General features: G+C 35.8%; 1 protein-coding gene across 1 annotated transcript; it reads left to right on the forward strand.

Annotated features, from left to right (window-relative positions):
* The first annotated feature begins 13,404 nt into the window (after positions 1–13,404).
* On the forward strand, positions 13,405–15,865 carry LOC122314180 (cytochrome P450 71B9-like). The gene is made up of 2 exons (XM_043129602.1): positions 13,405–14,336; positions 14,976–15,865. Exons 1-2 carry the CDS (start codon positions 13,431–13,433, stop codon positions 15,585–15,587), a joined length of 1,518 nt encoding a protein of 505 aa, XP_042985536.1. The 5' UTR covers positions 13,405–13,430; the 3' UTR covers positions 15,588–15,865.
* The last annotated feature ends 625 nt before the right edge of the window (positions 15,866–16,490 follow it).

Here is a 16,490-nt window from a genome sequence, read left to right on the forward strand (position 1 = left end):
TTATCTTATATAAGACATTACACAAACTTATAGGTCGAAACTTACCAATTGTAACAGGATCTTTAACCTTGGGAATTAGTGCTATAAGAGTCTGGTTGATCATTCTCAAATCACCCCTTCCTTTCAAAAACTCTATTACAGCCAAACACACATCCTCCCCTACTACATGCCAATATTTCTGGTAAAAACAAGTACAAAAACCATCGATTCATGAGGACTTAGAAGGACTAATTTGAAACACTAAGATCTCCTCTCTTGTGAATTCTTTATTTAGAAGATCATTCATACCCTTGCTCACCTTGGCCTTGATAAATTGTGTTCCAGCTTGAATCATCTCTATAGTTAGACCCCCTGAAGATAGTACCTCTGCAAAATACTTCTTAAAAGCCTCCTCAATCCCTACTTAGTCCTTCATAACTCTGCCAGATAGATCAGAAATTTGAGTGATCCTGTTTCTTTTCCTCATTTGGCTTGTACATGCATGAAAATATCTCATGTTCCTGTCACCAAATTGACCCAATTCCTTTTAGCCCTTTGTTTCCACATAACATCTTCTTTTCTAATTGCAAACCCACTTCCCCTTTTAATCTCCTAATTTCCCCACTCCTACTTCCATCCTCCACCTCCTGTAACCCCTTTAGTATTTCAGTTTTTTCTCTCAACTCCTCTTCCTCTCTTCTATTTTTTAATCTCCCCCAACCCTGCAGAATAGTACCACACTTAGTTAAATCCCTCTTAATCTTCTCTAAGGAAGAAGCTTTCTCTTTAGCCTTCCTCCACTCCCCTTTATCACCTCCTTGCACTCCTCATCCCTGGTCTAGCAAGCTTCAAACCCAAACATTCTTTCTCTTGGTCCATTTGACCTGTTTGAATATGATTGCATCACTATTGGTCTATGGTCTGAGCACTTGGCAGGTAACACCTTAACCTTCACCTCCTTATACAGTTCCTTCCACCAATAGTTTGCTAGGTATATGTCCAACCTTTCCTTACGAAAGTACCATTCATATGACCATTACTCCAATTGTATTTGTCACCACTATAGCCCATATCAAACAACCCATTCTCCTCCATAGCCCTCCTAAACATACTCATATGACCCTCCTCTCTTTGCCCAGCTCCCCATTTCTCAGTCTGGTAGGTAATCTCATTGAAATCACTTGCCACACACTAAGGAACTTGCCCTTCCCGTTTCAACATCTGCAACAATTACCAAGATGATTTTATTTTTGCTGTTTTGGGATGGCCATAGAAGCTAGTGAATAACCACCGCTTTTTCAACTCCACATCTAGAATCCAAGCACTAACATGCCATATAGAATAGTTGACAATCTTTATTTCCATCTCATCATGCCACAACAAAGCCAAACCATTGCCTTTCCTACAGGTTCCACAACAAAACACTACTCAAAACCAACTCTCCTTTGAATTCCTTCAACCTTTTTTGTAACAATCATGGTCTCCATGAGAGACATGACTTTGGGCCTCTTATCCTTTGCTAGGGAGCAAAAATCCTAAACTGTTCGAGGGTTTCCAAGCTCCTGGCAGTTCCAACATAGGACATTCATTGGGATAGGTGGGGCTACTACACAACCACCACATCAACATTGTAAATATCAGCATCCTCTTGCTCATCTCCCTTCTTTGCTCTTTTTGCTTGTGTCTTAGTAACTTCCCCACCCTCTTTTCTCTTCTTAACAGCCCGGTCCCCCTCAACCCCTCCCTCTGTTTGTTTTCCCCTTGCGCTTCTTTTCCACCTCATGTCCTTTCCAGAGTATTTCCTCTCCCCTCCTCCTAATGATGACCTATGCAACCCCAATAACATTTCCTCCCTCTTGCTCCCTTTCATCCCTCCCTTCATTCCCCACATAGGTGTCCCTATCATCCATTTTCAATATAATCTTCCAACTCTCCTCCCTGATAATAGAATATTCACTCACCTCTACCCCTTCTCCTCTCTCCTCTCATTTTCCATTTCTTGCTCATTTTGCTGTTCCTCTCTATTTCTCTCTTCTTCTACAAACACCTTCCACCCCCTAAAGTTTCCTCGAGGACCTCTATTTTCTCTAAGCCAATGACCAAATTGATTTTTCTTCTCCCCTTTTGTAGACTGTGATAGAAAACCCCTGGACAGCCCTCCTCCCCATGAAGATTACATCCACACTTAAAACATAGCTTAGGGAGCTTTTCATAACTCAAAGGATGTGACGCCCCCAAATTCCGTTTGGGATCGGAAGGACATTTGAAGCGTCGAGACATGCAACACAAGGTTACCTGCCCCCGTTCATGACATATAAGATGCAATGTTCCTAACATGTATCTAACATTATGCAATATTCGCAGTGGATAATTTTTTTTCTTTAGCAATACTATGCACCAAATTGAAAATATCCCAAATGCTTAAAACATACTTCATACATAAAGACCCATTGAATAGATCACAGCACTAGTCCAAAATGGTTTTGATCCAAAAAGTACTAAAGATGCAACTCCATTGTACAAGTAGTAATTTACGTTAACTACTATATTAACATTGACGTCGCACCGTCGCTTAACCAACTGTGTCTAATTGATCAGCTCCTGATTCTCCTTCAGGTCCTGTAACAAGATCTACCATTCGGGGGGAATGGTAGTTGGGACTACCAAAGTGAGATTTGATTACAAATCTCAGTAAGTTAACAAAAAACTTCCACACAAGCTAATGATGCATGCATGACAGTAAAAGCATAAATGCATAATCAAATTCATAAGTAATTAAAGCATAACTTGGCGTACAACATACCATAATTGACATAACTTAAATTGAAACATGAACTGAACTTGACTTGACATGAACTTGATCTGAAACTTGACTTAACATGAAAAATACATACTCCATAGTTGTTGTGGCCCCATGTATTCTACGTGTAAATACATACTCCACAGTTGTTGTGGCCTCATGTATTCTACACAAACTTGACTTAACATGAAAAATACATACTCCACAGTTGTTGTGGCCCCATGTATTCTACGTGTAAATACATACTCCACAGTTGTTGTGGCCCCATGTATTCTACACATCACAATGCAGTTAAATACATACTCCACAGTTGTTGTGGCTCCATGTATTCTACACAAACTGAATGTACTCAAGATGAAACGTGACTGGAAAACGAAAGGACTGAAGTCCTGACGTAACATAACGTGACTTGAACATAACTTGAAATACATGACCAACTTGAGATAGAAACATTTCGTAACATGGCATAACATATAATGGACAACATATTTAACATGACATACTTGCAACAGTAAATATTACATGACTTGACATACATGTAATAGATGGTATACTTAGCATGACATACTTGTAAGGTACAGTAATACATGACAGAATATGAGACGCCCCCAAAATCCCCACGCCCGAACAGGGGGAAATTGAGACGTCTGGATGGTGACAACCCGGGTCACCATCCCATCGACGGGTGCCGAGTGTGTGCAAGGCAACAGATGTGTACAGAGAAACACGCAGCGGATAACGAAAGTCATAACTAAGTACCAGAATTTTTCTTAACGTAATACAAGCTGTTTAAAACGTATACAGATAAAATATTACAAAACACAAATACAGTTTTAATAAATAAAAAGATGGCATCAGCAACCCGGCGGAGCCGCATCCTCGGGCTCAGCCTCCTCCTCTTCGTCCTCTAACTCTGCACCAAAAGCTACGGAACCACGAATGGTACCGCAGGTAAGCAAAACCCAAACACTACCAGATAAAAACACATAAAACTCAAACAAGATGCATGATACATGCCCAATGCACAAAGCCCATAAAACACAAGTTTTCCACACACGCCAAAAAACCCGTTTGGCCCAAAACATATCCTTTCTGAAAAACACGCCAAAAGTCACATTTGGCCGCCAAAAGTCCATTTGGCCCAATATCTCGCCAGAAGTCCATCCGGCCCAATATCTCGCCAGAAGTCCATCTGGCCCACGCCAAAAGTCCCATTTGGCCTCATAAACCATTATCCAATTTTAACCGTATGCACCATGACCTCCCCTAGGGGTCATCTGCACACCCTGGCTCCAGCGTCACACCGTAGAGTACCACCACGCATGTGACACCTAACGAGCGATGCCCAGTTCCGCGCCCCGCGCGTGCGTAGCCAAGCATCCTCTAGCCCTCGCCAGCGAAGGGCCACGGAGTCGGTGAGTAGGGCGATGCCCGGTTCCGCGCCTGGCGCGTTCGTAGCCAAACATCCCCTAGCCCCGCTCCCGTCATCCCTCTCGACAACTCAGGGGACATCACTCAGTTTATTCCGCTCTCGAGTGACCAGAGGAGCTCCACCGAGATAATAACCCATCCCGGCTTGGGCTCGTGATACACACGCACCCGCAATACACTTACGCCAAAACACAGGCTTTTCATATAAATCCACAAACACACGTGCATGCACCATGTAATGTCATAACAATGCATAACAAAATAAACCAACAATCATAAATCAAATAAACAGGCAACTCCGTCCTCCATCCATCCGACCCCCGAAACTCCTCGGACTCAGTCCGGAATCAACAACCAACAACAGTAAATAATTGAATGAGTAATATATATTAAAATCTGAAAATAGGGTTTGGAAAATACTTACAGCGCTATACGGCAATTTTAGAAAACAAGCGGCGTCGCAAACGGCGCCAGAAAAGCAACGTTACAGTGAAAATTCACTGTGGCCGTGGGTTTGAAAAACCCACTTTTGAACGGGGACAAACTAGGACACGAGATTGATAGGGGGTGGTCTAGGGATGGTTGTGAAGCTATTGGAAGTGGCGAACGGCCGTGGGTGGTGGCGGAATGGCCGGAAATGGCCGGATTACCCAAAATGGAAACTAAGCTCGTAGGAGCTGTTCCGGTGGTCGTTGGAGGCCGGAAATGGGTGGGTTAGGACGGCAAGGAGTCGGTGATGAAGTGGTGAAGAAGTGGTGGCCGGAGGTGGAGCGACGGCGGCAGATCGGAGCAAAATCCGTGCGCCCTTCTTGGAGCTTTTCCGGCCAAACGGCCGGCCGGTTGGGGGTGGGTTTTGGAGGGGTGGTGCACCGGAGGGAGAAGAAGAGAATGGGACCGGTGGGAGGCCGAACGGTGGCCGGACGGCGGCGGTAGGGGCTGGAGAAGAGGACGCCGGCGTGAGGGAGAGAGAGGAGAGAGGGAGAGCACGGGGGGGTCCGAATCGGGGAGAGAGAAAGAAAGAAAGAAAAAAAAGAAAAAGAAGAAAAAGAAAAAGAAAGGAAAAAGAAAAGAAGGGAAAAAGAAAAAGGAAAATGAGAAAAAAGGAAAATGATGTGAAAAGAGATGAGATCCAGTCCTCACTCCGGGAAAATGAAACAAACCGCCAAAAGATTAAAAACCACAAAACAACTTAAAAAAATAAAACACAACCTCAAATAAATTAAATTAAATCAAAAACCAATTTTAAAACGTAAATAAATTAAAATAAAATAACTGATATATTAATTAAAATAAAAACAATTATTTCAGCTAAAATACACTTAAAAGCGGGTCATCACAGAATATATTATGTAACAGATAAAAATTGATGACAGAATAAATTCTGTATAATAGACAATTACGTAATAACTTGGCATGGCATGACATATATGATAACACACATACATACACTGTAGTTCCTTTACTTAGCACACATACACAGTAGACTGCTAGTAAGTTAAAAGCTAACTTATCTCGATCTCCGCGTTTCTCATAAAACTTCAAGTGTGACCACGAGGAACTGTAATTAGTGATTCTAAAAGTTAGAACTAAATCACTAATAATTTAAAATATGGAAAATACTAACTTAAAGAGTAAAATTTTCATTTTACTCTCTACATGCGGGAAAATGACCGTTTTACCCATAACTTAAGGATTTTGCATACTAACTCCAAAAGTTTCCAAAATTTACATTCCTCATGTAAATTTTGTCCTAAAGTTAAATATCAACTCAGAAAAATTTAAAACAAAACACAACTATGAAGAACACACTATGGCCGAAACATCCATAGGCCATTTCCCTTGATTTTTGTTGTAATTCCTTCCAACTTCAAAACTCATGCTTAAACCAAAATTTTGCAACAAACATCTTCCAATCCTAAGTTCAAAACCATACTTAAAACATCCATTTAGAAAAAGCTAATAATTAACACCAAACTTTTTGTAAAAATAATCCAAGCACTTGAATCACAAGTTTTGACCTTAAATCAAAACATCTTCAAGAATTTCAAAAATCAAATCTTACTTCTAACATATTCATAATATCATCCTAACATCAACCATGCTTTAAATCATCAAACTAAAGTCACCAAAATCACAAAATAACATTTGGAGTTTTTGGTTTTACACTTAGTCCAAAAACAGAAACTTTTTCCTCAACTAGTTTTGATAAATCTCTTGATCTATGACTTATAAATATATGATCTTCAAACCGAACCATCACATGGTTTAAAAAAATGTCCTAAAACATATATAAACTTCTAATTCAAGATCACATGGTTAGAAATTAACCAAAACATAAATTTAGCCAAGAATATCCACACTTTGGCTTATTTGAATATCTTTTTGCATAAAATTTCATATCTTTGAAACTAACATCAAATATCTTCAAAATAATAATATAACATGTATATAAGATACTTAGGATCCTCCAATAAAATTATTAAAGTCATTAGAATAGGTTTAGACCACCAAAGAGTTAAACTTTCTCAAAACAGAAATTGTTTTTCTTCTTCCAGTTTCTAAGTTTCTAAATCTAAGAAAATATTTCATCAAAACCTTTAATCATGCAAAACTCCTCAACCAATAGTCACATATACATGTTAAAAATACTCCATAAAAATTTCGGACCAATATCTATCCATTAGCTTGGTCAAAAACTCCAAACTATAACATATTCTCCAGTTTATCTCCCAGAATGACCTTTCTATAGTTTACACAATATTTGACTGACCAAATGATCTTCAAATGGGGCAAATAAGATATCCATGTAAACTAGACTCAAAAAGGAACAACTTATATGAAGGAGATTTTATGATAAAACACTTACAAAAGCTTCTAAATGGGTATGTAAAAAACCTCCTAAAAGCTATCCGAGAGATAGTGTTTGATATTCTTTCAATGGAAAGTGTAAATGAAGATAATTTCGTGGGGAGAGATGGATGGAGATACTTATGGATGAGATATGGAAGAGATGAGGCTGGAGTTGAGAGTTGAGTGTAGTTTTCTCCTACCCAAAATATCTATAAAAGATTATCTCATAATATTCTATCCAATAGTATCTACAAAAAATCAACTTAAGATATTTTTATCTAATAATATCTATAAAAATCAACTCAAAATATTTTTACCCAATAATATTCATGAAAATTACCTCAAGATATTTCTTTTTATCCAATAATATCTACAGTTTTGAACAGACGTTTTGTCCGAAAATATGAAAAAATGTTATTGCACCATAAGACTTTAAATAACCCTCCGAGTCTAATGGCACAAACCATAATACATTTTAACACTTCTAACTATCTCCAATAATCAAAAACACACTTTTGATACCATAGTAAATAATAACACTAACTATGTAGTTAAACAAAAACCTATACGATTAATGGATTCGTGAAAACTTATGGGGTTTTCACGAGATTCTTAAAATTAATAGAAATTTCACAATTGAATTTCTAGCGGGCTGTTACAAAGGAACCCATAGTTTCTTATCTTCCATCTCAATGATTCTACCCCTTGCCACAGCCTTTCTCAGATCCATCTCCACCTTAACCCGTAGATAACTCCCCTACCCTACATCATACTTAGGTGCATCCACCTCTTCCACTTTTCCAAGAGATACCAAATCAAAATTGATCTAAGATGGTTGAGTCAAACCATCAAATGGCTTCAGTACAAACATCAGATTGTCAAACAACCAAGGACATCCTTCCAATACTCATCTCTTATACCCCTCATTTGCAAAATTAATTATGAACACATTCACACGAATCTCAGTGAACACAAGTGGTCTACTTACCTTCCAAATCTTGAACATCGTAGCACTCACTACCTCCTTTCCCTTTGTCCGATTTGAACACACTTCTTCAATCAAACTACACTCTCATCTGTTCTTCACCTTCGTCGAACTTCCAATCCGAACACTAATGGCCGCATTCTCCTCCTCATTCAAACTCAACTTCTTCCATATATCCTCCAGATCCTCAATTGTCAACCACTATACCACTTACGTGAATAGCAACTATGCACCTCACCTTCGACGGTGAGACTGGAAACTTCTCTTCCTTTTTGCACTCTCATGCCGTTATAGAGAAAAAAGTCGGGTAATGGACTAAAAAAATAAAACTTGAAAGCTATCCAACTAATAAAGCAATCAGTTAATTAAAAAGAACTAGCAGGTGAATTTCTAATTTCAATAAATGAAAAATATGTTGTGTGTAAATTTCTTTTATTTATTTTTAAAATATATATACAGATATAAACATTTTTAAACTTATTTAAATATTATTGGTCTCTTTTGCTTTTTAAAGGAATTAGATATTATATAATTGTATTTTGTAAAAGTAAACATATTTGAACTTTATCTTGAGAAAGTACGTTTTTTTTTCCCTTGAGACAGTACGTAATTTATAGACATAACTTTTTTTTTTTTTTTTTTTTAATATTTTGACCGAATACGCACTCAATTACCTGAATGCATTAAATATAAATGGACATATCAAATCCAATCAACACTACGACTATATAAATGCGATTTAAAGACGCTAAAAAAAATAAAAGGACGGTACTACATCCATTGAGGGTGCAGTTAAAGAGAATCGTCCGATAAGGTTTTTTGATTTTTTTTTTTTTTAAAATAAATTATATATTTTTTATTAGAAATGATAATTATAGCTATAAATGAGTAAACAAGATATAATTATTTTGAAAAAAATAATAAATACAGAATTTAGATAAAAAAAATCAAATTTTTAATAGTATATATATCTCACTATTTTTTAAAATAACTACACGACACTTGCACATTCTACAACTATACCTGACATTATTCTTTTTTTATACTCTTAAACATTTAAAATAATTTTCACTATATTATAAAAAAATACTTTTTTAATCACTAAAATAAATAAATAAATAAATAATCAGAAAAATGTCTCGAGACCACCTATAGGTGGCTGAAGCATTTTTCTTAAATAAAAGGCTTTTAATTAATTTCACTTTTAGAAAAATAAAAAACAAGAATTAAGCTTTTGAGCCCAACAGCTTTTTTAGCCACTCACTTACATGCTTTCTTTAATTTTATACAGGAGACGATCGAGGAGGGATCGTAGTGACGAGTGAAAAATATACGACATGAGAAGATTCCAAGTGACAAGTAAAAGATATATAGATATAATTATTAAACAGTTTTTGTACAATTATTTCAATAAAATATTTTTTTATTTTTCAAATAAATTCATTATCTTTAAATTTTATATCTTCGTAATTCTAAATTTCTTCCCATAGTTTTCTATATTTATCTTCTCATTTGCCATTTAGTACTATTTTATTTTTTCTCAACTAGGCAAAACGTGCACTGCACCCGTTGTGCCCTTCTTAAAGTATGTGTATGTATATATATGTATGGAAAAATATAGTTGCGAGTATAATTATATATTAATCTGTTTACTAATTTAATGTGATTGATTAAAAAATAAATTTTATTAAAAATAGTATTAATTTAAATTTTAAGTATGAATAAATCAATATTAATACGTAAATTAATATATGACTTTATTTATATGTAACAAAACTCTATATATATATATATATATATATTGAAGGATCAATTATTTTTAGTGACCTTGAGAGAAGGGTACGTACTATTCTCAATCTTATCTATAGTATGGAACTGTATTGAAGCGGTTTATCTTCATATATTAAACCCCACATAACAGACTCCAATAACCCATTACCACGTAGAGTCCACAAACCCAAACAAATACACTGCAATACAGAGGATCAAAAGAAAGTTCTCCTCCCTCGAGCCCTCCTCCATCTTTGTCTCTTCTCTTCGAAGTTCATCCAATTTGATGAGTAATATACGAAAATAAGAATCTTTCATTAGGAACACGTTTACATATTGATGATGTGGTAGGCAAAAAGAATTTTCAAAGTTACATCTCAAAAGAGAAACATAAAGCCAGACTCCATAAAACTTCATAAACCTCGTGTTTCTGATACACGACCCTTCCATCATAAGATCGAGTTTTACCTATGTTTCTATTTGCCAACCAAGAGCATGGACAAAAATGTACAAGCCCATTATCATCCATAGTTTCAAATTTGAATACGCATGTTTTCCTTCTTTCCACCCCTACTTTGATCTTCTTAAAAATAAATCACCAAGGGTTCTCTCTTGGAGGCAATTCCGTGTTTTCGATCAAGTTTTGAGCAACAATTATCAGTGGGAAGGCATTTGCTTTAATGGATGTTTGTACTTTCTGACCCCAAAGCCATTTTCTCTCGTGACCTTTGATTTGGGACTAGGAAATGGAAGATGTTAGAACTAAAAGGTGCAAGGGATTGGGTAGAGGTGGAAAGACTGCCCGAGATGATTTGTAGGAAATGAAAATGTTTCGATTTCATGGAGAACAAGAACAATATCTAGAACATGGGGGGAAGCCGTATTTGTGTTCTATAGTTTAGAATTTAGGTTTATGTGGAATTTCTCTGAACTGATCTAGATTTGAGTTGTCTTGGCCGGCTCTAGAATGACTATTCTCCAACCGGAAAATTAATGGGCCTCTGGTTGTTCCTTGACAAAGTTTCTAAAGATGATGAAATTAACCAGAAAGTTTCTGCACTGTGAGAGATAGAGATGGGGAGAAGGGCTCGGTTTCGCGAGGAGAGGCAAGGAGAGGGAGAAGGGGTATATTATTGTGTGTGTAGGTGTAGACTACATTTGTTTAAGATGCTGATGTGTCAATTTTTTATTGATATCCATTAAACTCTATATATCGGATTGTCATGTCCAAAGAAACTTTTTAGTTATTAAAATCAAATAATCTCGTCTCATTTAATTAATATAATTTTTTAAAATTTTTATATAAAATATAATAAATAATTTAATTTTTTTAAATTTTAATATAAAATTAATATTAAAAAATTATATTAAAATAATATTTTATTTATTATTATTTAAAATATTTCATCCCATATCATCTTAATTATATAATCAGAGAGAGCCTTACATGATAACAAATTATTAACTTGATTTGTACTTACGTACATACAGCTCGGTGAGTACGTACGTATAGGCCATATATAGCAGCTGGGTACGCGAGAGCGCGCAGTTACGTAATCTTCATTCTTAATGCAACAATCTCGATCGCCGGCAAGTCGCTGGGACTATTGCGACGTTCCAGGCCAGAAATATTCTTGTAGTCAAGAATTTGACTACCAAACTGCTTTCTAGGAAGTCCTCCTACGTCTTCAATTCTGGGACGTTTCTAGTTAAAAAGCAGCCTGCGCAGGAGTACGTCTTTAATTTACATTTATAGCCTAATCTAGAATATGCATGGCTCGGTCAGCAAGCATATATATATATACACACACACACACACATATATGGTCGTTGAGAGAATTCAAGACCGTCTGATGATCAACGTAGAGGCGCTCTAGGATGAAACTTTTGAATGAGACTTCTATTTTATCTTCTCATGAGTTCCGTATGGAAGACCAGATCGATCATATTGGATATATATTTAACAAGAAATATAAATATACTTTGCAGATCGACAAATGAACAGTCATGATCATAATCTAAGAATAATATTAGAACCCAATATAGGACTAGTTGGCCGCTTAATTGGGTTGAAATTGGAAGTTTCGGATGAAGACTCATGCATGCATGCATGTGTTCTAGAATAAGTCTGTATATATATATATCAAAAATTTTATATATAATTACTTCTACGTACTTTTTTATACACTCTATTGATGTAATTGATTATGTATTAAAAAAATTGATACAACCAATCATATCAGTGGAGTGTATAGAAAATATGTAAAAATGACTTTATATACTATTATTATTTTATATATATAGCTAGTTGTTGAAAATGGATACAAATTTTGTTCAACTCGATTTATTACGATAATTATTTTTGTGAAATAAACTATATATATAAGAGAATTAAAGAGATGGGAAATGCGTAAAGCCTACTAGTCATGTAATGTAAGTACTTATGAAATACATCGACCATATTACAAATAAAATGGCAGTTGACATGACAACTTTCTGTCATGTTAATTAAGGGTGTTGATCAGATGTTAATATTTGAAAGCAGAGAGGGAAAAAAAAAGAGGGAAAATGGATTAGAATTAATAAAAATGAGAGAGGTTTGAGTATGTCATGAAAATGTATCTAGATTGAAATGATATATAGTTTTCGCTCATGTGCAGAGGATTACATATGCTTTAGTCGGAGATTATTTTCCTACTATTACTAAGAAATTTTTTACATATGAACATCAACCATACTAATAATACAATGGTACGTATAGTTAATATGACTTTCTGTCACGTTAACGGTGTTGATAGGGTGTTATATATATATATATATATATATTTGAAAAAAATAAAATAAAATAAGAATTGATTTGAAAGAGAAAGGAGTACTGGGTATGCCAAGAAAAATATTCTATATTCGACAGTGAAACAATAGTTTTCGCTAAGAGAATTTAATGTGTACTAATGTTATATATATATATATACAATCTTATAATTTGCAAGCTTAATGTATTTCCTTTAAAAAAAATAGATAAATCTGAAAATTATACAAAAATTATTTTTTAATAATAGATTCCACTTTTTTCAAACATAATTATGAAACTTCACATTCTAAAATTATATTTAGTATTACTAATATTCAATATATATGTTTTTACTATTTTAGTACGTACAACCTATTCATTAAGAAATGTATTATCATTTGGGAAATTGCTTTCTACAGAAGTTGGATACTTATGTTTATGGCATCCTAATATTAACATATATGCAACTACTACCTGTATTTTAATTATTTTTCAGCATATATATATAATATATAGATTATAATCATAAATATATAACCAATAAATATCTTTTGAAAAACCATCCACGTAAGAAAATAATTGGTTCAGCCACGTGATTAATTAATATAGATGTCGTGGGTTTCTTACAAGTCTTTTTCAGCGTACGGACCCAGCAGACATCTTTTAAGATCAATTGACGAGAGACCAAAGCCAGGTATACGGAAAATTTTTTAAAAAAACGAAAAAAGACACTCCTGTCGTGTCTATATATTAAGGCCACAAATTATAGAAGGACCAAGCAATATTCTCGATAAAAGAAGATAAAAGCTAGCTTTCGATCGATCATGGCTGTTTTCGACGTACCCATATGGCTTCCACTTCTCCTTCTTCTCCCCATTCTGCTACTCATGAAAAACAAAATTCATGGTCGGAGGCAAAACAAAAACCTTCCACCAAGCCCTCCAAGCCTTCCCATTATAGGCAATTTGCACCAGATTGGTGATTTGCCTCATCAATCTATGTCGCGACTCGCCCAGAGATATGGCCCCGTGATGCTCCTCAAATTCGGCGCTAAACCGATTGTTGTTATCTCTTCTGCTGAGGCTGCAAAAGAGGTCTTGAAAGTTCGTGATCTCGACTGCTGCAGTCGACCTCTCTTAGCCAACGCTGGAAAATTGACGTACAATTATCAGGACATAGTCTTTGCACCTTATGGCGAATATTGGCGAGAGATAAGGAAAGTCTGTGTTCTTGAGCTTTTTAGCGCGGCAAGGGTGCAGTCATATCGTTCCATTAGGGAAGAAGAAGTGGCTTTGCTTGTAAATTCAATATCTCAGTCTTCATCTTCTGCAACCCCTGTGAATCTCTTTGAGAAGATGTTGCCTCCTACTGCAAGTATCCTCTGTAGGATTGCTTTTGGAAAGAGCTTCCGGGGGAGTGATTTGGATAATGAGAAATTTCAAGAAGTTCTTCACGAGGCTGAAGCCATGCTTGCAAGCTTCGGTGCATCTGAGTTCTTTCCATACGTGGGATGGATAGTGGACAGGCTCTCTGGTAGATTTCAAAGACTTGACAAGATTTTCCATGAGTTGGATAGCTTTCTACAACTAGCAATTGATTTTCATCTTAATCCCGACAATACAAAAGAAGAACACGAAGACCTCGTCGATGTGCTGCTGAGAATAGAAAGGGAGCAAGCCAAGTCTGGTGGAGCTCCGTTCACTAAAGATAACATTAAGGCGATCCTCTTCGTAAGAACACAATCTTTCCTCCCATGCATTGTTATTTATTACGGTTTCCTAATTAATTTTTGCTTCAAGTTTTCTTCAGCCATACAGAAACTACAAAAACATAATCTCTCAAGTTCTTATGATCGCAACTTTATATTTCAACTAGAAGAAAAAATATACATATATACAACAATATGAGTTCTGTGGTATTGGAAAAGCATCCTCAACTTCTTACCCGAGCTTAAAAATCTCAAACGGTAGAGAGAGACATATCAAGTGGAGCCTATACTATTTATTGTTACCCGTGTAAATATTTAAGTCAACACTAAATTAGCAATAAATAATATAAGACTCGCTTGATATATCTCATTTCTCTATTCCACTTAAAATCATTAAATTTAGACAAAAAACTTGATCAGGCGACCTTGATCTATATATTTATTAATATATATATATATATATATAAAAAAAAACTATCTCAACACTTAAAAAAGATTTATAAGGACAGTAACAAATGCCAATGGCCTAAGAAAAGATCTTGATTAAGAAATGTAATAATAGTAATAACAAAAGACTTTAGGGTTGTACGTAGCTGCTATCATTATGAACCTACGTACGATCTTGATCACCAGCTGTTTAACCCTCATATCTGTGTACCAGGATATATTTGTGGGTGGAAGCAACACTGCTGCAGTTACCACGGTATGGGCAATGGCAGAGCTTGCAAGGAACCCACGAGTGATGAAGAAAGCACCAGATGAAGTCAGAAATTTCGTCGGAAACAAAGGAAAAGTCGCAGAAAGCGACACTCCTCATCTTCCTTACCTCAAGACGGTATTGAAAGAAACTCTCAGATTGCACCCTCCGGCTGCAATGCTTCTTCCAAGAGAAACTATGGCACCCTTTAAGATCAGCGGTTACGACATTTGCCCAAAATCATTGCTGCAAGTAAACAACTGGGCAATAGCAAGAGACCCTAAATATTGGAAAAACCCAGAAGAATTCCACCCAGAAAGGTTCTATGATAGCTCTATTGATTATAAAGGGCAAAACTTTGAGTTATTGCCATTTGGATCTGGTCGAAGAGGTTGTCCTGGGATGCATATGGGAACGACCACAGTTGAGCTTGCACTCGCCAATCTTTTGTACTGTTTTGATTGGAAATTACCCAGTGGGATGAAAGAGGAGGACATTCACATGGACGAGTCGACTGGTCCCGGCCTTACGCAGAAAAGGACACCACTGAAACTAGTTCCAGTCAAATTGTTTTAGTGGCAGTCAGAAAATAGCGTTAGCTGAAGAGCTTCCCCTCTGGAATAGCCTCTTTTGTCGATACATAGATATGTTGCTACACCACCGCATGCGAAATAAGTGGCAACTAAGAAATTATGGCGTGTATGCCTTAATTTGTTTTTTATGATCATCGTTAATTTCTCTTCCTAATAAATGATGTAATTTAGCACAAAACCCCTGCATGATTATGGAGACTTTGGGTAATGTTATTGATCAATTTATCATTTTGTATTATATTGATTTGGTATCCCGGCCTAGATGAGTTTTAAGGAGATTTTAATCTTGTTTTAGATGATATTCTTCGTACTTTTGATGCAACATAATTTTTTTTAGATAAGTGTTACGTACATAAAGAGATAACACAAAATAAAATCACACACTGACCTAGTTTTATGTGATCTATTAGACATATTTTATAATAAAAGTAACTTTACAACCTGATGTACTTCATCAAGCCACATTAGTTTGTGAGTTTAATTTTATATAATCTCTTTGTAACTAAAATATTTCCCTTTTATTTATAGAATAGTTTAAATTAAATTCTTCTTAGCTAGGGAGCTTATTTCAACATCCATTTATAAATATAAGTTTTTACAAAAGATATAAAGACATCACTCCCAATATGTAAATATGCTCATCAAATATCTTCAAGCATCAAGGAAAGGGTTAAAAGCCCCCTCCAAAATAATCTGGTGTGATAATGACCAGATGGCAGATTTGATCTAATAGTTAGAGATTGTATCTTGCTTACATTGTTGGACCTTTATGAAACTTCACTTCTTGGGTCTCCGAGTATGGTACGCCAGTGAATGGGGAGTTCAAAGTTCAAACATAAAGCTGAAGAAGCCAAAAGTTCAAAGCCATTAGGAGTTTTGCTATAGA

Source organism: Carya illinoinensis, chromosome 6, assembly GCF_018687715.1.
Source record: "Carya illinoinensis cultivar Pawnee chromosome 6, C.illinoinensisPawnee_v1, whole genome shotgun sequence".
NCBI lineage: Eukaryota > Viridiplantae > Streptophyta > Magnoliopsida > Fagales > Juglandaceae > Carya > Carya illinoinensis.

Bases quoted from the DNA above. Each gene is read 5' to 3' on its own strand.
- LOC122314180 (XM_043129602.1), top strand. From the start codon at position 13,431: ATGGCTGTTTTCGACGTACCCATATGGCTTCCACTTCTCCTTCTTCTC. The intron at 14,337-14,975 runs GTAAGAACACAA...TCTGTGTACCAG, and splicing joins ACATTAAGGCGATCCTCTTC to GATATATTTGTGGGTGGAAG.